The 21,713-nt window shown below is 37.9% G+C and overlaps 1 protein-coding gene across 3 annotated transcripts; it reads left to right on the top strand.

The window, feature by feature from the left end:
• Positions 1-201: 201 nt before the first annotated feature.
• On the top strand, positions 202-21,692 carry rc3h1a (ring finger and CCCH-type domains 1a). 3 transcript variants are annotated; one of them, XM_043222419.1, is made up of 20 exons: positions 202-347; positions 3,705-4,138; positions 7,450-7,570; positions 8,227-8,466; positions 8,550-8,725; positions 9,304-9,504; positions 9,839-9,971; positions 10,066-10,184; positions 11,149-11,261; positions 11,340-11,627; positions 12,276-12,478; positions 12,574-12,899; positions 12,986-13,147; positions 13,656-13,802; positions 14,517-14,730; positions 14,819-14,903; positions 15,007-15,109; positions 15,961-16,092; positions 16,324-16,415; positions 16,515-21,692. In XM_043222419.1, exons 2-20 carry the CDS (start codon positions 3,908-3,910, stop codon positions 16,669-16,671), a joined length of 3,243 nt encoding a protein of 1,080 aa, XP_043078354.1. In that variant the 5' UTR covers positions 202-347; positions 3,705-3,907; the 3' UTR covers positions 16,672-21,692. The 3 variants fall into 3 exon arrangements, with proteins under 3 accessions (XP_043078354.1, XP_043078356.1, XP_043078355.1); XM_043222421.1 differs by lacking the exon at positions 202-347 and adding an exon at positions 2,154-2,172; XM_043222420.1 differs by lacking the exon at positions 202-347 and adding an exon at positions 2,540-2,937.
• Positions 21,693-21,713: the final 21 nt, after the last annotated feature.

A 21,713-nucleotide genomic window follows, 5' to 3' on the forward strand; every position in this document is an offset into this window, starting at 1 on the left:
GGCTGTGAATGTAGACAAAAGCTCAGACACAACATCTTGAGTTTCTCCTCAGCCTTTACCAAACAAAGAGACCTATGACTGGTGGGCTGAGTATTAAAACACACTTCGCTTATTTTGTGTGTGTTTAAACGGCATCAGTCATCAACCATGCCGTCTAAATTATCTTTTGAGGCTCTTTACTCCATGGAGGATATGATCTTGATGGTCTCGGATGATCTCCGGTTGCGCAATCCTGGACTTCTCTCACTTGAGCTCTGAGACTCAGGCAGTCAGTCCAAAGAAACTTTCATTACAGCAGCAGGCGAAATTCGCCCTTCTTCTGTGAAGATTGAGCTGAACCAAATATTGTGAGTGCATGTTGTACCTATTATATCATATAGGTTTACTGTCCTTTTGGGTTTCGTTTCTTTTACGTATATTTATGTACTCGGCGTATATAAAGGCTAAAACAATGCGTGTAGTATGTAGCTTAGAAATACATCAGGCTGATTGGAATCGACTTTAAAACGGTTAAATGTCCATTTCTGCAGTAAGTATTTTTTTTAAATGCGCGTAACTCGACCGAAACACCTAAAAGTATCAGAAATGAGCGTTGTAATCGTTACCTAAGATGCATCAACCGGGCTTAGCATAGATGCTAACGCTCACGAGCACGTTATTAAGTAAGAATACGTATTATTATCGGTTAATGTTACGTTTGTGTGTTTTCAAAATGTTTCGGTTAGCGAAATAGTACTACAAACACCAAGGGATTCGCGATACAAGCGTTTTAACTGAACAAATGACGTTTAGCCGAAGGCTACAAGCTTTGTTTTGTTAGCACACCGGCTAGCTGTTTAATATTCAAATTTCAAATCGGTAGAAACGGTCCAAATACACATTTATAGCTTAAACATTTCAGGGCGTTATAATGTTTATGTGTAGGAAACATTCAGCGGTGCTAGGTAAAGATTGGTAACGTTTATTTTTAGGTTTTTGTCTAGAAATGGTTATTGGTTAACCTGCTAGCTGACTAGCTTTTTAAACACGTAATGTTTCTTCACCATCGTGTGGCATTTGGCTAGTTAAATGTGCAAAATATCTAAATAATTATAGTTTAAAGCGAGCTGTTTATTATATCACAGCCACATCCAGCTCAAGTCAAAAGGCTTTGTCTCTGTTATTCCGGTTATGATGGGCTTGATGATATGCAAACATTTTACTAAGAAATCACATTTTCTCAAGAAATAATTGACAACGAGTTTCCCGAGGATTCAATTGATGGTTATGCATTTTGTTTGACTTCATTTGGCCGCTAAATCCGACAAGATTGTGATGATGCACACGTGCTTATTGTGCTTTCTTGGCACATAATATAAAGAATGCGGTTGATATGTTGTCGGATCACGTTGAGTTGTATAATTAAACGTTACATGATTAAGTGATGCTTAAAATCTCTGTTAACCTGCTTTAGGGGGTTTCCAATAGGCAAAGGGCAAGAGATAAGTCTCGGCATGCTTTGAAAATAGGTAATTTTTTCCATGACTGCACTGGCATCTGAAAATATTCCTCTTTTTGAATCTCAAAAGTGAAGGTCAGGCGTGTAAATGACCTTTACGATGCACATTAAATACAACTGCCTTTAAGTTAGTCACATGCACTTGACAAACAGGTCTCCAAGTCATGATTACACTGCATTAATTGTTTGTATGGAGATGCTTGGAAGTTGATATATTATACTTCCTGGTGCATATTTTCCTATATAATTAACTGTAAATGATTTGTATTATTATTATTATTATTATTATTATTATTATTATTATTTAATATAATGATTTTTAAATATTTACATAAACATGTATTTTATTAATATTAGATTTTATATGGATTTGATTTTTTTTTAAATTACTTTTACTTTTTTTTTTCATGTAAAGTATTTGCGTAGAGAGCTATATATAGTTATCCCACACCACAGAGCTTCTCCTTTTGTCGAACGCCCCAACAAACTTAATTATAGTTACTGAGAAATCCTGATACTAATGAAACAATTTATGACACACAAAGAAAACGTGGGTGTGCTTGTGTAAAACGGTGCTTTTGATGGCTGCCACAAGAGGAAGTACCTTAGTTGCATGGGAGGCTGCTGAAGATAACAGCATGTATTTGAATTTTAGACACATACGCACTCGTTAGGTGAGACAAGGCATGCTTATAATATATATATATGTGTATGTATATGTGTGTATTTTTAATTGTTAAAATGGGTATTTATATTACTCTGTAAAATTATAGTTTTTAAGTGTGCGGTTCTTACACCTGCACAGGATTTGCTCAAATGAATTTCTGACTGGGTGTAAATCAGAGCAGTTCCCAGCGTTGATTTTTAAGACGCATTCAGAAAAGGAAACAGATGTTTGTTTTTGTGACTAGTGTCCTCTGATTTTATTTTCGGCTTCCTTTTGTCGCCGAAGCATGAGCGTGCAACTCCCGCGCATGTGACGGAAACTGTTACGGCTCATGTTTCTGTTCCCTATAGGTCAGGATTCCTGCCTTCCTGCTCCTGAAAACACGTTGATTTTGTTTGCCAGATGAGTCAGATCTCGGGACTCGTAACCTGATTTGAGTTTTAAATGCTTCCTTATTATGTCTCCCGCTGGAGCGGTCGAAGGAATTGCACTTTAGTTGTGATTAGTCACTTGAAATCCCCTCGTTTCTGTCTTGTGGACGTGTTGTTTTGGTTATCTAATGGCCATTTCAGGCAGCTGTAAGGTACGGCACGCAGACTAGGCTGTAATAAATGATGAGTCAGGTCAGTGCTGCTGTTCTGGACTTCCCAGGACTGAATGTTTCACAGAGCTGGAGAGGCGTCGTAAGGCTTAACCCAAAAGGTTTAACATTAGCCGAAGGATCCTGCTTGGTTGGTATTTTTGATAACCAAAATAAGCCTGCTGTGCTCAGGTCAGTGATAAGAATGTCTTAAGATGACGAAAATGGAAAAAAAAAAAAAAATGAGTCATAGGTTTCTGTTCACTGGTGTTTGTGTTCACATGGTTTTCATTTTTTCAACAAAAGATTTGTTTAAAGAATATCAAACCGTAAATGTAGCCAAGTAAAAAAAAAAATGTGCATCTTAATTATTTTTTTTTAGCTTTCAAACATATTTTTCTTTAAGCATTGAAAGTAATTTACTGTAATTAAACTGTAAACTGTTTAGATGTTTGTGTTATTAATAAATGGAATTTTCGTACATTTTAGTTTCATTGCATCAATTTATGGAAAAAGACTGAGAAATTTATAAATACATTGAGTTTTTATTAGGCTATTTTTATTTGTAGTTTTGCATTTTTATAATATATAATTTTTTTAAAAATCTTTTGTTTCTCATCTTTAGTTCATGCAATATTTTTTTTTTGTGCTGCTAATGTGCTGAGTTTAAATAGCATGATTTTTTGTGTTTAATGAAAGTTTATCAAATTTGAAGCCTTTTTTTGGTTATTCTCTGAGTAATTGTTACAAATAATTATTAAAACGGTTAAACATTGTTCCGTTTCATAAATGAGGTTCAATTTAGCTTCAGTGTTAGAAATGCTTTTTAATGTTTCATTTGAATAAAGTAATGGGCAAGGCTCAATTACAATGATCTGATGAAGCTGATTGTGATCATTTGGCTTGTTGGCATAAAAATCTTAATGTGAGTGCTCATTTTTGTTTTTTTTGTCTTTCAGGTTATGTTTTTCACACTATGTGCTGAACGGCCACAATGTCAGGAAATATTTAAGAACCGTGATCTTTGGAAGAGCTTTATCGGTTCCAGTGGAACCTTTAGGACTTACTGTCATATCGTTTTACACAAAACGCACATAGACACAAATGCAGCAATAAGAGAAGATCTTGGGGACCGGTGCATCACAGAACGCGCTTCGCTACAATGCCCGTGCAAGCCCCGCAATGGACCGAGTTTCTTTTGTGTCCCATCTGCACGCAAACCTTCGAGGAGAGCCACCGCAAGCCCATCAGCCTGGGCTGCGGCCACACCGTGTGCAAAATGTGCCTGAACAAACTGCACCGCAAGGCCTGCCCGTTCGACCAGACCACCATCAGCACGGACATTGAGCAGCTGCCCGTCAACACAGCGCTGTTGCAGCTCGTCAGCGGACAGGTGAGTCTAAATCCCAAATAGCTAGATACGTGAAGATTAGTCGCTAACCAAGCAGATGTTCAGCAGTCCAACGAATTCGCTTTCAACAAAAGTTCTTGAAAATTGGTTTAATTTTGTGTTCGAAACGATGTCGCATCAGTTTTTTTATTTCTCTTTTGCTTTAAGAGGCACATACGCCACTTTTTGAGTCTAATACCGATATTTTGTTTTTGGTACTTGCTTAGCGTTTTTAATAAAATGTTCCTAGAGCCCTATGTTTTCCACGATGCAGAAAACGCGGACCGAATCGTGGAATCCAGTGGGAATTTAATGTATAAACCCAGAAACTTAAGGCTGGTTTCCCAGACGGGGCTGAGTCTAAGTCAGGATTAGGCCATAGTTCAGTTAGGACGTTTGAGTCATTTTTATAAAAGTGCCTTAGAAAAAATCATTATCATTGTGCATCCTAAGACAAAACAAAGGCACTAGCTATGTTTCCATCCAAAGACGGTAATTAAGTTTATCCGCGAAACTGGAATATCGCATAAAACATTTGCACATAAACCCTGCACTTCCTGATGAACGAAAAATGGAAATTGCTGCTGTAGGAGAAGCCACTGTGGGCTTTTTTTCACATATAATAAATTACTTGTAGTCGAAACGATAGACAATAACGAGAGTTCGATAAGTCCTCGATGTAATGTTTGAGGCAAATGAGGAACAAAAGAGCGCTAGTCATTTGCAGCGAGCCACTCGAACCGTTTACCACAATTTACCATAGAGTTACTGTAGTAGCAATTACTGCACCATGTTATCGAGTCAGAAATGTGGGTATTTGTGTCCAATTTTATTAGATTATTAATACAGATGTTATATGATTGACATTTATCAGGCAACACAAACTTGTGATTTGAAACCGTCTAACTCATTAGCACATGCAGAATTAAGAAATATTTATGTATTACAATTATATTTAAGGATAAAGTGTAAAGAATTCAAAAACAAAGAGTCTGCCGTCTTCTAACTATAGTTTAAAGCCACAATTAACTGTCTGGTTTTTACATTTCCTCAATGAAGCATCTCGAAAGAAATAAAAAATTGACATTTATCATGAAAATTATCGATATCGACTAATAATTTTTTTAAATATTTTTTTTTGCCATATCGCCCAGCCCTATCTTTATCCACTAAAAAGGGTCACACATCAAACATCAAACAAGACAACAAATTGTTCAACAAAGTTATTATTTTTGTTTTCTTTGTGCGCAATGAGAGAGAGTAAATAAGGACAGTAGTTGAATTTTTGGGTGAACTATCCCTTCAATGCTAAATTTGTATCAAATTAAGTATGCTAATAAAAATAAATATTTTTCGTAATAACAAGCACTGCGTCCTTGACCTGGGGCCGCGTGATAAAATTAGTTGTCTTAAAGGTGCGGTAAGATATTCCAAAAAGCTAATTGTCAGTAGTGCAGGGAATTCATGTGACCGAAACCTGCACAGAATCTCGTGCAAAACTCATGTAAACCTTAAAGCACCACGGTCCAGTGCACATTCATTCTGTACCACACATGTTTATTTTTATTGACTCCGTTTCCCTTATATGGGTGAAGTCGCGGCCTCCACCCTAGCCTCAATCTAAGTGAGGATGAGGAAGTAAAAGCACAGTGGTTCCTTGTCTCTCAAACAATGTACTCTTTTCCAAATGACTTTGATAACAATCAGAACGTGAGGCAAACAGGCAAAAAAAAAAAAAAAAACCCGACCGCAGCAGTTGTGTTTTAGGTGTTTATTACCGCGCTTACTGCATCCACTTGTTTCTGAATCGAGAGGACGGGCAGAACGTGCCGAGTACGGCAACGGAGAGGTGGAGCTCGGAGCGTCAGGTTTCTGGAGATCAGCTTGCGATCGTTCCGGTCTGGTTGGATTTCAGGTTTGATGCGACGGCGTGCGATTGCATGAAAACACACCGCGTCCTCGCATCGATCAGCCAGTAGAGAACTGGCTTAGAAGTTAAATCAACATCAGCCAGTCTTTCCCAGGGTTGTCTGTGTGAAAATACTTCTTCATTCTGCACGCGCCGTGATGGGTATGACTGTCGCAGCTGTTACGTAATCGTTTAGTTGCGAATATTTCAGATGACCTCAGTCACGATGAACTTCACTGCTGCTGTTTTTAAAATAAGGGAATTATAGCGATACGAAAGTGCCACGTTGCGAAATTGCTGATAAATCTGCAGGTGTTCATAGGTCATGAGCTGCATGAAAATCGAATAAATTTAAAAACAAAAACAGAAAGTAGTTGAGAAATGCGTCGCTGTTGAAAGATAATGGCCACATATTTCTTACTAATAAAGTATCGTTCAGTTGGGATGGGTTCCAAAAAAGTAGACCGCAATCACAAAGGACAAAAAACAATTATATTTTAAGCGTTTTTCTCATTTAAGAACTGTATTATTCATGTCATTCTGCTCAGTGCAGTATTTGTGTAATAAAACAAACATTTGATCATTTTCAACATTAAAATATCAGCTCAATAAAAAGTGGCGTAGTTTTCTTCCTTTTTGGTTGCGCTCAAAAAGTTGAGCTTTTTGATTTGTTAAAAATTTTATTTATACATAAACATATTTATCATAATTCTCATGAAAATGTCCTAGAATTTGTATCAGAAAATAAATATCGTATGCTCATCAATGCTGCATTAATTTGATAGAAAATATATTATTGTTGTGAGAGATTATCACTATTTAAAATAGCTGTTTTTGGTTTCAGCAGATTTTAAAAATGTAGTTTATTCCTGCGAGTCGTCGTTCTTTCAGAAATCATTCTAATGTGCTGATTTGCTTTTCCAGAAAAATGTATTATCAGTGTTAAAACAGTTAATATTTTTGTGATGCATTTAAAACCAATCTTTAACACAAGCGTCTTTTATATATTCATGCTTGATCAATTGAATGCACTTTTGCTAAATAAGTATTAATTTCTTTTAAATGCATTTTACATTCCCTACACATGTATGCAATAATAATTCTATATGATCAAATCTTTCCACCACATTAAAGTGTGAGTTTGAAATCTTCAGCGCGTGCTCAAAAATGCAGCTATTTGTGCGAGTGTGAAATCGCAGTTATGACAGCCCAAATGATGGGGCCTTTTATGATAAATCACATGTTGTTGTGAGAGTCTGTGGGTGTGAACATGGCGTACACGTAGAGGAATGTTGACAGCTTCATCACATGACGACCTGTTATGTAAAGAATGCCGTCAAAGCCCTGCGGATGAGAAGCATCTCCGGTATGGTAACAGACGAATGTTGTGCGTGTTCTCCCACAGGTAGCCAAACCTCCCCCCGTCACTTTACTGACAGCTGCAGAGGACGTCAAGCACTATGAGGAGTCTCGCACATGTGTGGAGGACCTGGCCCTCTATCTCAAACCCCTGAGCAACACCAGAGGTCCCTGCCCTTTCACTTCACCCTTTTGATTCAGTTATGCATTTCATGAGAGAGCCATTTATCACAAGCGGCAAAATATCTTGAATTTTATTTTATTCAGTATTTTTTATGTTTTTAATGTTGTTTATTTATTGTTTAAACAACCATTTGGACATTCATAAATTTGTCATGTTTATCATGCTTGGTATATGCTGCGCTTTCACCACAAAAACAGGAAGTAATACAAAAAACCTCTCTCTCTCTCTCTGTCTCTGTGTCTCTCTCTCTCTGTCTCTGTGTCTCTCTCTCTCTGTCTCTCTCTCTCTCTCTGTCTCTGTGTCTCTCTCTCTGTCTCTCTCTCTCTCTCTCTCTCTCTCTCTGTACTGTGTGTATGTGCATATTATGTATTTGTGATACACACACATACAGTATATATTTTGAAAATATATACAAATATATTGGTTTTTAAATGCATACGTGCATGGGTGCGTATTTATATACATAATAAATATACGCGGTATACATTAAGTAGTCACAAACGTTTAAAACGCGATTAATCATTTGTCTTCAGCACATGCTTTATTGGTTTTTAAGGGATTCCTCATCCCTCACGCTAATCAGCGGTCCATGAAAAGGCTCAGGAAAGGTTTGTGTTTTGTTGGTGTTGATCCACGCAGGTGCAGGGCTGAATGGCGCCGCTCAGAGCGTTCTCAGCAGACCCATGCAGAGGAAGCTGGTGACTCTGGTTCACTGCCAGCTGGTGGAGGAGGAGGGCCGCATCCGGGCCATGCGGGCGGCCCGCTCTCTGGGTGAACGCACGGTCACTGAGCTCATCCTCCAGCACCAGAACCCCCAGCAGCTCTCCTCTAACCTGTGGGCGGCCGTCAGAGCCAGAGGCTGCCAGTTTCTCGGCCCTGGTGAGATTTTACCACCGTATCGTGACAGCAGGCTTATATAATCATTTGTGGGCACTAACAAAAAATTTGTTTTCACCTTATAGCTATGCAGGAAGAAGCACTGAAACTGGTTCTGCTCGCTCTGGAAGACGGTTCGGCCCTCTCACGGAAGGTTTTGGTCCTGTTTGTGGTCCAGAGACTCGAACCACGTTTTCCTCAGGCCTCAAAAACAAGCATAGGACACGTAGTGCAGCTCCTCTACAGGGCCTCCTGCTTTAAGGTGTCTTTACGCTTCCTCTTTTTTTTCTTTCACATTTTTTTTTTTTTTTTTTTTTATGTTTTAATTATGCTCATCAATGCTGTATTTATTTATTTAAAAATACAGAAAATAAAACTGAAATTATTTATTATATTCGGATCTATTTCTAACATTGTTTTACTATTTTAATTTTCCTTTAAAATATTATTTATTTCTGTATCAAAGGTCCCTTTAAGCTTTATTTAAATTGAAATAAAATACGAAAAATAGAATTTATATGATTTATAACTTCATCTATGTATCTATATTATAAATTAGTTAAAAATAGCATTAAATTTCATACCAGTTGTTTCATTTAAAAAAAAAATAGTAATAAAGCAAAACAAAATTTATATATATTATTATATATATATATTTTTTTGCTTAATTATATATATATATATATATATATATATATATATATATATATATATAATTTGCTAAATGCTGTATATAAGCTATTAGTAGTAGATAAAAAATCTTTTTAATAAAATGTACCAATTTAATTTTGTATTTGCCTTTGAATTTATATTAAGTATCAAATTTTGTTTTAATCTCAGGTGACCAAACGTGACGAGGATTCCTCCCTGATGCAGCTGAAGGAGGAGTTTCGCACTTACGAGGCTCTCCGGAGGGAACACGACTCTCAGATCGTTCAGATCGCGATGGAGGGCGGTCTGCGTATCGCCCCCGACCAGTGGTCATCTCTACTGTACGGTGACCAGTCACACAAATCCCATATGCAGTCCATCATAGACAAGGTATGATGAAGACGTGGATTACGTTCAATAAAAAATGGCTTTTTGTTTATAAATTGTGGTTTAAAGTAATTACACCTTAAGTTTTCCAAACGCATCTCGTTCAGGCTGTTATTATAAGAGTTCACTAGGTGGAGCTGTAGTTTTTTTGAGTCTGCAAAAAAATGAATTCAGAAATTGTATGTCCAAGTGTTACATGTGTAAACATTCTCCAATAACACTCCTCCCCGCGCGGAGAACGCATTTAGGGTGTAGCAGACGTCACATGGTGCATAAGAACATGTCGATTTTGTGTGCTGGTATGTGAAGTATGTGTTCGTGGCTTTGTGTGTTTCAGCTGCAGACACCAGCATCCTTTGCTCAGAGCGTGCAGGAGCTCACCATCGCCCTTCAGAGAACCGGAGATCCAGCCAATCTCAACCGCCTCAGACCCCATCTGGAGCTGCTGGCCGACATCGACCCCAGCCCAGGTCCGTCAGCATGCTCCGCTCGCACAGCTGTCAGTGTAGCCATTCATAAAAGCGCACAACGTCTGATTTTTCTGGCTGGTTTTTGCACTAACAGATGCCCCTGCGCCCACGTGGGAGCAGCTAGCCAAAGGGCTGGAAGCGGTTCGGACCGTCGTTCACGGCCTGGTGGACTTCATCCAGAATCACAGCAAAAAAGCAGGGGATCAGCAGCAGGTCGGTAACTAGTTTGCAGACATAAAATATGAATATTTTAACCTTTTAATAGTTTTACGTATATATTTATTGTTTATATATATATGAGCACCGTTTTCACTCGCAACCAAACTAACATTTATATATAAACCTTTGCCGACACAGGAAAATACATCAACCTATTTATAATAAATTTAATTTCAAAATAAACATTTTTTAAGTTTGCATGCTGCCATTAACATTAATATTTATAATGTCACCAGATCATTGGCGCCCAGGTAATTATATATGTTCATATTATGTGTTGGTATATTACATTATGTATTTAAACAGCGTTGGTCAATAAAACCATGTAATTGGTTTTGAGCCAATTATTACCTATCATTAGTCATACAAAAGTTACTAAGTTAGGCTTGTATGTTTGTTTACTAAAAAAAAAATCTGTATAATCAGTAGATTACTTGATTACCGAAATAATCGTAGTTACAGCCCTAGATTAGTTAAAATATTTCAAAACCGTATTGTTTATCTTTTTATAATTAAAAGACAAATATTTTGTCATTGAATATGTCTTAAAAATACTATGGCGAAGACATATTCATATATTTTTTCAAATGTTAAAGTTACCACAGTCACTGTGTGTGCTTTAATACCTTTATAAAAGCTGGACAAAAATAAAAAGGTACATCAGGAGTATATGAGTTTATGAATGGATTCATTTGTGTGTCTACTTACTACTTACTATTACTACTAATACTATCTATACATCAGGTATATTTAAATGGGTATGTACTATTACAGCATTTATTATTATTTTAAATTAGCTTTTATTTTTCAGTTCAGTTCTTTGTTGACATTTTACAGTTTTTGTTTAATGGTTTTGTGTGCTTTTGTCGTTTTATGGTTTTTATTTTCTATTTATTTCCATATCATGTAAGTTGCACAGAAATGAGCACATAACTTATCTCCCCTTCACCTCCCTCAGCCACCCCAGCACAGCAAATACAAGACGTACATGTGTCGGGACATGAAACAAAAAGGCGGCTGTCCTCGCGGAGCAAGTTGCACCTTCGCTCACTCTCAAGAAGAGCTTGAAAAGTACGCAACGCTTTAAGCATGTTAAATAAAACGTAATAAGCATTAGCATCAGCTTCACAGCCTCTTCTCTGCCGACAGGTACCGTAAGATGAATAAACGTTTGGGAATGAGGCGACAGCTCAGCCAGTCCCTGACCCAGCTGAATGAGATAGACCTCGGCGCCGGCCTGCTGCCTGACGAGGGGCCGCCGATGGAGGGACTCCCGCGGAAACACTCCTCCATCACTAACGTCATCCTAGCTGCAGGACCCGATTCCAGCTTGGCCCACCTGGTCTCCAGAGGCTCGGACCCATCATATGACCCAACGCACAAAGCAGGGAAGATGGACTCTGGGAGCCTCAGTGCACCTGGTTCACCTCCAGACTCGTGAGTCTACTTGTTTATTAGCACCACATATGAGAATATCTAATTGAAGTTATTAATATACAATCATAGTATTTGTTTGTTTTATTGGCTTTTTATTTTCAGATTTCATTCTATTTTAGTGTAGGTATTTATAATTAGTTTAAATTCATTTAAGGGTTAGTATTTTGTGTGCTTTTTATCAATTGAATTAGTTTATTACTATTTCTATTTTATTTATTACAGTTTTATTTGTTTTATTACTACCCCTCTTTTATTAAGTTTAACTTTGTCATATATTATACTTTTTATATAAGAACTTAACAGAAAACCTAAAATGTTGCATTGGAAACTAACTAAAATCAGTTAAAGTACTGAAATTCAGCTTATTTTGAATAAAAGTTTTGATTTGTTAATTTTAGTTAACAATATTGACACTTATGCACGACACTTATTTAAGGTCCTTGCACACTAATTAAGAAATTTGTGTGCGTTTTTCGTATTTGTCATCTTTTCCTATGAAAAGGCTTGCCGTGGATATAAAAACGCAGAAAGCCTTTACTTTTCATATAAATCATTGAATGGACATGCATAGTTTGCGTCAAAATCGTTTTAATTTCAATAAAGCAAGAGCGCAGAGTGATCATGCACCTGTATCTTTTAATTTCACAGATTGGAATCCATCCCTAAAGCAGGGATGCTCATAAATTCCCACTCCAGGGTGGCTGGCGACGGCGCAGTCGGACAGAAGCACATTTCTGCGGTGTCTCGAGTCACTCACATGTACTCACCCCACCAGTCTGAACGCTATTACTCTGACACAAGAGGCCCTCTGCCACCCTCCGCCCAATACGAACCCTCCCAGTACCCTGCAGGTACCAAAACAAAGTTCTTGGGGTTTTTTGGAATGAATACATTTACGTTTTGCACTTCTAGATGGATAAAGAGTTAATTTTGCTCATTCCATCAGGTAATCCTTACCCTCACCACCACGTGCACCAACGTTACGCCCGTCACCCCGCTCCGGATCCAGGCATGCCACCGTATGCAGACTCCTATTCCAGCTCCTACACCTCAGAGCGACAGTGCGCCAACCACAGCTCCCATTACGGTTACCCTTCACACCACGACGCTCGTCGCTACCCAGCCTACGCCCATCCTCAAACCTTGCCGCCTCGGGAGGAACTGGTGCGAAGGAGTCCAGACGCTCCCCCGCCGCTGCCTCTGCAAAACGCTTCATACCTGCCAGAGTCAGAAAACTATAACCACTCCAGTCAGATCAGGAATTACCAGAGGGTAAGCTCCATTACCTGCAGTCATTCAATGGTGCCCTTCTCATTTAAAAGCTGAAGGAAATGTAACTACTAATTATGTGTCCCCAGAATGCCTACACGCGACCTCAGCCATCCCTGGACTACCTGCACCGCAGAAGACAGGAGATCATGGCCCAGCTGGAGGAGAGGAAGGTGGCTTCCCCGTCGCCCTTCGTCTCCTCACACTCGTACGAGCCCAGCTACCCTCAGGACGTAAGGGGGCAGAGCCATGTAAGCCTGAGGAGGAATACTTCATAGACAATCATAATAATACTAAACAAAATGTAGTTTAATCGAAATAAAACAATGGTTTAATGTTTTAAAACAAAACTATAATGGTAATAGCTGTTACTGTAAAATGATCTTCTGAAATCTTTTTTTTTTTTTTTTTTTCATGTTAGTATTGTAATTAAAAAAAAATTGTTTTAGTGAAGTAGTAAGTTTGTATTTAAGTTATTTTATTTATTTATTTTCATTTTGATAGTTTTAAATGTAAATGTTATATATATTATTATTATTATATAAAAACCATTTTATTTATTGTTAATATACAGTGGTATAGCAAAAACAGTAATTAAATTACATTAATATTTAAAATTTTCTTTATATTTTTCTTATATTCTGAAATGTTTTATTTTAGTAAAATATATTGTAGAGTTTTCAACTTAATTTGTTGTTGTTTTATATTCACATTAATATTGTTTTTTTTAAATGGCATTATCATCTGTGTTCTTTGCAGTACATGGAAGACAACTCCCACAGTTTTGGACACTTCCGGGAACCGGACTACACCGGCTCATATTCACCTTGGTCATGTGACACCTTCGGTTCCTACATTGGCGGCAAGGATGTAAAGTCCAAAGAAGGCATGAACGCCATGGAAACAGTAAGTTTTGCATGTTTAGAGCAAAGCCGTTAAGAATCAGAGATCATGCTTTGATCTCGCCACCGTGTGTTCACGTGGTTCAAGGAGCTCTCAATAAACTTGACGCTGTCAATATGTTTAAATAGGTTTAAGTAGGATAGACGGCAGTTTTACTATATTTTCAGCAATTTCTAGTGATTATTAACAAATCACGCGCATTGATTCTGGGCAGTGATGGCGAGGCAGCATTAATATTTTTTTATATGCTTATTCTACAATTTCTGGGAGTCTGCTGGGGTTCTTCAGCTTTGGTATTATTACAGCACAAAAAATGGTTGGAAGGAGAAGAAGGTGAGCTTAAAAAAATGTAAATCTGAGATATTTAAAGCTGAAGGGGGATTGCAAAGGGGATTTTGTCCTGCTTCTGCCACACAGTCATTTGCGCTGCTTTCAGTGGCTGTTCCATGACTAAAGGTTATCAGTGTTGTTTATTCAAGTTTGTACTAATGAAACCAACAAACCAAAGGCTATATATATATATATATATATATATATATATATATATATTGCAGAAGACCAGTGAGTTTTGTTAATAAATCAGGCTTATTCCATGTTCATGCTCCTAATAATATTCTTACATAATAAACTGAAGTTGGATGCATTTAAATAATAGCATGCTGAATAATTAACACATTCAAATTAGATTCTTAAGCTAACTGTAGCCGCTTCTCGCAGCAAAATATAGACAAAGGCAAAAGTCTGAGAGCACACGGCTTGGAGCTTCAGCGCAGAGCGGCAGACGTCAAAGACGACGACCCCATCATTCCCTTTGGCTCCCTGCCCACCGTGTCTCGTTTCGGAGCCATCTCGCGCACGTCTAAACCAGGCTACCCGCCAAACAGTCCCATGCCACCCTTGCCAAACTCAGCCAAGCACACCGCTTCAGTTGGTAAACTCCTCCTGCTTTGTCTCAACATTGCTAATGGCGCAACATGGTTATTGCTGCGTTTTTGAACGCTCTTTGTCTGCTCTTTAAGCTGACTACACCTATGCGAATCACAGCGGGTGGAGCAGTGACTCCTACCAGCCACACCAAACATCTCAGGGGCACTTCAGCGAGCGGTATGTCGTCCGGCCCCACCCTTTACAATAATCTCTTGCTTTCAGTTTAGTTTTATTCTAGAAATGTTCTAAATGTGCGAAATGTTTTCTGCTTATTCCACAGATCCAGTTTATCCCCTGCCGTGCAGGCGCGTGAGCAGCTGAGGATGGAGCTACAGCAGGTCAACCTCCAAATCAGCCAACAGACACAGAGGAGCGGCCTGGAGGTGAGACTGTCTGCCCTGCTGTCATTTAATAGGCTTGTTCATACCTACAACTAAATAACATCAAAGTATAAAATATTCGCTTTAAAATAAAAATGCATAGAAAAACACATTGTGCTGCACATTTTTATTTTTTATTTATGCATACATCTTTATTGAAGTTCAGACACCAGATATTTTGGTTGAATTAGTTATGACCTTCTTCTTCTCATGATCATCGCCTGAGATACAGCCTCTGAACTAATTTTGGGTCGACCTTGTTAAATTCACAACACTATAGCTTTTTTCAATAGTTGTAAAAGAATTCTGTTTGGTTATTTCTGTGCGGCTCAGTCCAAAAATCATCTGAGCCAAATTGTGTAGTAGTAGTGAATACTGTACTTTTCAAAATGGCCTCTACTGTAATGGATGGAGTCTTAAGGTATTGATTGAGATCAGCATGTAATCGGGTGTACTAAGTTTCATTTTTCTAGACATTGGGGTTCAGGAGTTAAAACCTTTCAGTGTTGAATTTTTAACTGCTGGTGACGCTATAGAGTTGGTCTTAAGAGACCCCAAAGTTAGTCAGATCTCCATTCATGGCCATCTCTACAATTGTGCCAGTTTTCAGCATTTTCCTGTATTCCGTTCATAGGGCTGTCATTGACTCCCATTGGGGAAGAATAATAATAAAGAAAACCGATTCAATAGGGGGCTACTAATTATTGGCATATATATAAATTATTTGCATTAATATTGGTATTCTTTAGAATGTTATTCTATATCATTATAAAAAATTCAATAACGAATTTAGACTAGAATTATAATATCTTTTGTTGCTGTTGTTGATTCATCTTTTCACTATCTTTTGGCAGAACCCGAGTTCCGTCATGTCCCAGCCGTCTCGAGCAGACTGGTCATCTGGGAATTTGTCCAGTGAACAGCTGAGTCTCGAGCTGCACCAGGTGGAGAGAGATATCGTCATGAGGACACAGGAGATGGCCATGGTAAACGAGACATGCAATTTATAGAGCTTCTATTAATTATTCATAATTAATATATTCTATTACCGGTGAATAATTCATGCGACTCTGGCCATTCCTCGAGCAGAAAATCCATTTTTAAGCAAGGTCATTTGTAAGAGTAGTGTTTTTTTTCCTGTGGAGTGTAATTTCAGTAACTTTCCCGTCTCTGTTCACTCGGTGAAGTGTTATTTATTATCATTATTTTGCCTTCAGGAAAACCACGATGGCAAGTACAAGCGGGTCTCGGTGGAAAATGGACAAGACGAACACAGTCTGCAACGAGATGAACATCCACTCACTCTTAGGTGAAATATAACTAATACACGTAATAAATCAAAAGAAATGTATACAATTAGGTACCAATTACATCACAGTTCTCATCGTCTTTCTCTCTTTAATTGTAGTGAGGGTTCAAATGGCTCCATCGGTTTGGTCCAAGACTGCGCTCTCGTCAGCAGCAGCATGTCCTCGCTGACCGGCAAGACGTCATCTCTCAGTTTGTGCTCCGAACAGGTGACCAGCAGCCCTGACTTGCCCAAGAACGGAGTCATCCACTCCTAGCCGGCTCTTTCTACCTCAAATTGACCTTCCTCAACCACCGCCCCTCTATTATGCCAGGTTAAACCCTCTAAAGCAGGACGCTCCATCATCGCTTAATCCTGAGCGCTTAGCTTCCTCCGATGACCCTCAAACACCCATCAGGCAAATATGGGTGGGATTCGCTGTGCATGTGCCTCAGCAGACTTGCACAATCATGCCCTGATTTAGTTTCCTTTTACAGCATTATCTGCTGTCGAGTATTTTCTTCCTGCTTTGTGTTCACCTCCTTCCCGAGTCGAGCCTTTTTTCATAGCCGCGCAAATCAGGGCGAATCCAAAAAAATCGTAAATGTTTGTCAGCCAACATATATAACATGATCTCAGTTATGTTGTTTTAACTATCATTAATCCACTATCTTGGGTTTCAAAATTGCTTTTTTTATCATCATATGCTACGTTTTCGGTAGTTGCGCTCTTCGTCGCGCTCGGTGTGGCGTTTACACTTCTGTCAGAGTTTACAGTGTTTAAATTGATGATATTTTTTTTTTTTTACAATAACTGCAGGCTTGCTGCATATTGAACCAATTTTGACGGTTAAAACTATGTATCATGTTTCATACATTAGGCTTCATTTAGGCTTTTACAGAGTGGTTGCTGCGATGTACATTTATTGTCTGTTATAGAAATGCCCGAATGTTGATTTGACCTCAGTTGCCAACAAACCCAAAAGCCTTTTCCAGTCTTAATAGGGCCCCTGTATTGTTTTCAGCATATTACACTACACTGCCTGTGGGATTTGGATTGAACCGCCCGTAATCATCATTTTCTGTTGTAATGTCCTCAGGGATGCATTATTCGGCCTCTGTTTTTTGTGGACGTGAATAGAACTAACAATCCAGGTCACTCTGGTTTTTTCATAGTGGGTATATTTACATTTTTCCATCCTGAGGATGGAAAGAAAGCCGCTACGTTAATGCATAAAGATGCATTCTGTTGTAAGAGTGCGTATATACTGCTCTTCACTTTGTCAGTGAAATTACGATCTTCAGATCAAGCCATGTTTTGGGGTTTTTTTGGTATATGTGATGTTTCTCATCCTGAAAGATGTGGGGTATATTCAAAGCAAAAAGAAAGGCTTTGATCCAGTTGTAGCCGCCTCAAGACTCCTTCGTTCTCCGTTTCGTCTTTTGAAGTTTAAAAAACGTTGTTTTGATGGGCCGGTTCGATCGAATTCCCCCTACAGGCTGGGCTCAGGCATGTACATCACAGTCCTCCTCCACTTCATTTTCATACTGATCGGTGGATTAACTGAGCCTCCTATACTTTTTTTAGTTTTACAGTCGCATGTCTTGCAGGAGACTGTAGGACTAGTCTGGAATCCTTACCTGTTAAAAGAAAGTTCACCAAAAATTTGAACACAATCAGAACAGATTTGGAGAAATGTAACATCAACATTTACTTGCTCAGCAATGGATCCTCTTCAGTGAATGGGTGCCGTCAGAATGACAGTCCAAACAGAAGATAAATACATCATAATAATACACATTTAATCCACAGTATTCCAGTTCATCAATGTATGTCTTGTGAAGCAAAAATTAGTTTCTTGTAATAAACGAATGCATGTTAAAGAGGTTTTAAACTCTTGCTTCTGGCTAAAGTACAAGTTTGTAATACTGCATTCTTCAGGGAAAAAAGTCGTTTAAAGGAAAAGGGAAATATGCAAAGATGATAATGGCACAAAAAAACTTGAAGAACAACAGAGGATGGGCTTTTTTACTGGAGGAAGCATTATAGATTATGGACACACATTTTGGCCAGAAGCAACTGTTTAAAGTAGAAATAAGTTGTTGTTTTTTTTGTGAAAAACTGCATATTTGTAAGAAACGACATTCATTGGAGTTGTGTGGATTACTTCTGGGTCATTGTGATGGTTTTTATCAGCTGTTTGGACTCATTCTGACAGCAACCGTTCACTACAGAGCAACCACTGGTAAATATCTCCAAATCTGTTCAGATGAAAAAAGCACGAACACTTCCGTATTTCACATTATTTGGAACTGGAATTTTGTTTCAGACCCAACCAAAAACAGTTACGCCAATCCCAGTGATCTTCAAAGTCCCACCACCAGCCAATTCTGCCAAGATGTCGGGGTATAAAAGTAAAACTTTGTAGAACCTGCAGACAATTTTCTCACTTTCTGTGCAGATTTAGGATGAAAAACCGACGGCATTATCAAACTAGTCAAAATAAACACATAATGTGTTGACAAAGACTTGGCAAATTTGCCTTAATGTTAATGTCCACAACATTATATTTCCATCCGCTAATCCACGATCAGTAATGTATTAGGTTTATTAAAACACTTGCACTGTAAATCTCAAACTTGCATTCTTTCATGTAGTTGCTTCCTTGGTGGTGAGATCTCATCACTTACAAAACACTGTCCGCCTCATTTATTTCGCTTTAAGTAAGAGTTTATTTAATTTTTTTTCCTGCTAGCGTATAATGGTCTCTTGAGACATCCTACCACAACCTTAAAAGCACCTATTTTGGTGTAACTTCTCTTAAGTTGGAGTTGATTTCTATTGTTTTTATTACTTTCATTATTGCTGTCGCTTTGGTGTGAGCTTTGGACATTTAAGCAATCGTAAAGATTGGATATTGCAACTTTGTTTAGCTAACCACTGTGAAGCACAGTGTAGACTTTAAGGATAGCATGAATTTACCTAAAATTAGTTTGAAAGAAACTGAGGGTTTTTTTGTTGTTGGTTTGAAGCAACTTAATGGATTACGAACGCTTGGTTTAAAAAGGCAAAGTCATGTTAAAGCGCTCTTGTAGGTATTTTTAGGATCTGCAAGTCCTAGGTCCACTTTGGTGACATCGTCTTTTTTTTTCAGTTTAAAGGAACACCTCTGTCTTTATCTCAGGGTTGATTTTAGTGTATTTGGGTGTAAACATCATGTTTTGTGCTTTTTTTTTTTTTTTCTTTCTTTCTTTTCAGGACTGCAATTGTCGTTTAACCAGTTTCGAGACTTGAAGACTTCAAGACTGTGCCTTTTATGCAAATGTGCAGTTATTCACAAGTTCGGTGTTTAGATGTAGCTGAACCTTCTCGAATTATAATATTCAACTCTTCTCGGTCTTCTAAGTCAGCATTTATATTAAATGATCTCTACAAATCTGCAGGCGTTCAGGCCACCGAACTGAGTACTGCCTATCCTTTCTGAGATAAAGGAATCTATTGCCAGGTCATTCGTTTTTGTAGCCATTTTGTGTACGTTTCATGCAAGTGAACTTGAGTATTTAAGCATGTTTCATGATGTGATGGTGGTCTTTTGATGTTAGAGTTCTGAATTGGAACAGGAAAACAAGGACAGTCTGTGTATTTTGACGTAATTTAATCCATGTTCAGAGAGGAAAGTGTCACAGATTATTCTCCTGTTTGATGATATTATTGGAAGACTGATAATACAGATAAACAAATCAAGGTTTAATGATCTCATAAAAGCCATTAATACAATTCCTGACGGCTCCTTTGTACCTAACCGAGTGTTTCCTTGAAACGCAGATTGTGTAAACTTTTGCAGAAGGGCTCAATTTATTACGCGTTTGAAGTCAGCCGTTTGAAAAGCAACCATTTTAAACTATTGTTGCAAAGCAACATTTACATGATCGCCCATGAGCCAATGGGAATCGCTGTTGATTTGAAAAGGGAACCAAACTGTTTACCCAGAAGAATCTCGTGAACGCTGTCAAAAAATGGTCACAATTTACCCCAAAATAATAGTATGCATGAATTGAGAGCCCATTTTTGAAGCCTCTTTAATTTTTACAATTGTGAATATTATTGTCGTGACATTAAACAGAATAGTACTGTTTTGTAAGACATAATAAAACGTTTTTATTATGAAATCAATAGCGATTTTTTTGTATCACAGTCATGAGTATTTTATTTATTTATTTTTAAAAAATTGCCTGGTTTCAATGCAAACAAAACCTAAAAAGTTTTGAGGCGAAATGACTACTCCTTTTTTTTTTTTTTTTTTCGTGAGGTTCATCCACCCAGTGCTGACTTCTTCAATAAAAATAAAGAGAGAGTTGTATTTATGATCAGTGTCTAATGAACAGTCTCAGTGTTTCCTCGCTGGAACTAATTTTCTTATTGTGATTGTTGACTATGTTCAGGGTTCATTTTAAAATACGAATGTAGTACTAATTGGTGTCAAACGTCGTGAACATGAAAAAATAGGAATGATTGAAATGATTTAAACACTTGGTGCCTGAAACACCCAAGACTTTCGTATGTTTTCCCACAGAGATAAATGATTAGTGGTACGTATTCTCCCTCGGCCTAAAGGGGAAGGTATGCGCCATGCACAAACACACACAGATTTATGAGAAGTCATGATGTTACTTGAAAACATGAGGGTTGTGCACAAGTACAGGCTTTAGTGTTTTAGCCTCTAGCTGTAGGACGTAGATTTAAAGGAATGATTGTGTGTTTGTGTTCAAGTGTGTCCAAAGAGAGTGCTGTCCACCTCATTTCTGTATGTTTGTTCCCACTGTAACTCGTTGCTTGCACTCATGTGTTGAATATTTTTCGTGAGATGGGGTGTTGCATTGTGGTCTTTTCACCATGATTCCTAACATCGGGATATATAATTGTTTTTGATGATTTCTCCCATGTTATCTCATGATAGACTGCTTAAATTAAGGTACATTTTAACTTCAACCTGAATAAGAAAGTAAATGTTTGTATATTATACTCCATTAAGGAATGTTTAGAATATTTCTCCAATGTGGATGTAGTTGTAATACCTTTTTTTTTTTTTCTTTGTACAAGAATTCACTGTGTGAAATTTTGGATTGCATTTTTGTATAATACAATTGCTTTTCTTCTTTGAGAGGGCAGGGGGTATTACTAACTGGATTTTTGAATTAGATAATGAAAAACTTGAAAAAAAAAATATTTAATAAGAAATGTATTTTATGTGCAGCAGTGATTCTGGCATGGATTATGATTAAATGATATTGTAAACCACTTTCCTGTGTGGCCTTTCTT

This window comes from Puntigrus tetrazona, chromosome 22, assembly GCF_018831695.1.
Source record: "Puntigrus tetrazona isolate hp1 chromosome 22, ASM1883169v1, whole genome shotgun sequence".
Classification (NCBI taxonomy): domain Eukaryota; kingdom Metazoa; phylum Chordata; class Actinopteri; order Cypriniformes; family Cyprinidae; genus Puntigrus; species Puntigrus tetrazona.

Bases quoted from the DNA above. Each gene is read 5' to 3' on its own strand.
- rc3h1a (XM_043222419.1), top strand. From the start codon at position 3,908: ATGCCCGTGCAAGCCCCGCAATGGACCGAGTTTCTTTTGTGTCCCATC. The intron at 12,479-12,573 runs GTACCAAAACAA...TCATTCCATCAG, and splicing joins ACCCTCCCAGTACCCTGCAG to GTAATCCTTACCCTCACCAC. The intron at 16,093-16,323 runs GTAAACGAGACA...TTTTGCCTTCAG, and splicing joins GGACACAGGAGATGGCCATG to GAAAACCACGATGGCAAGTA.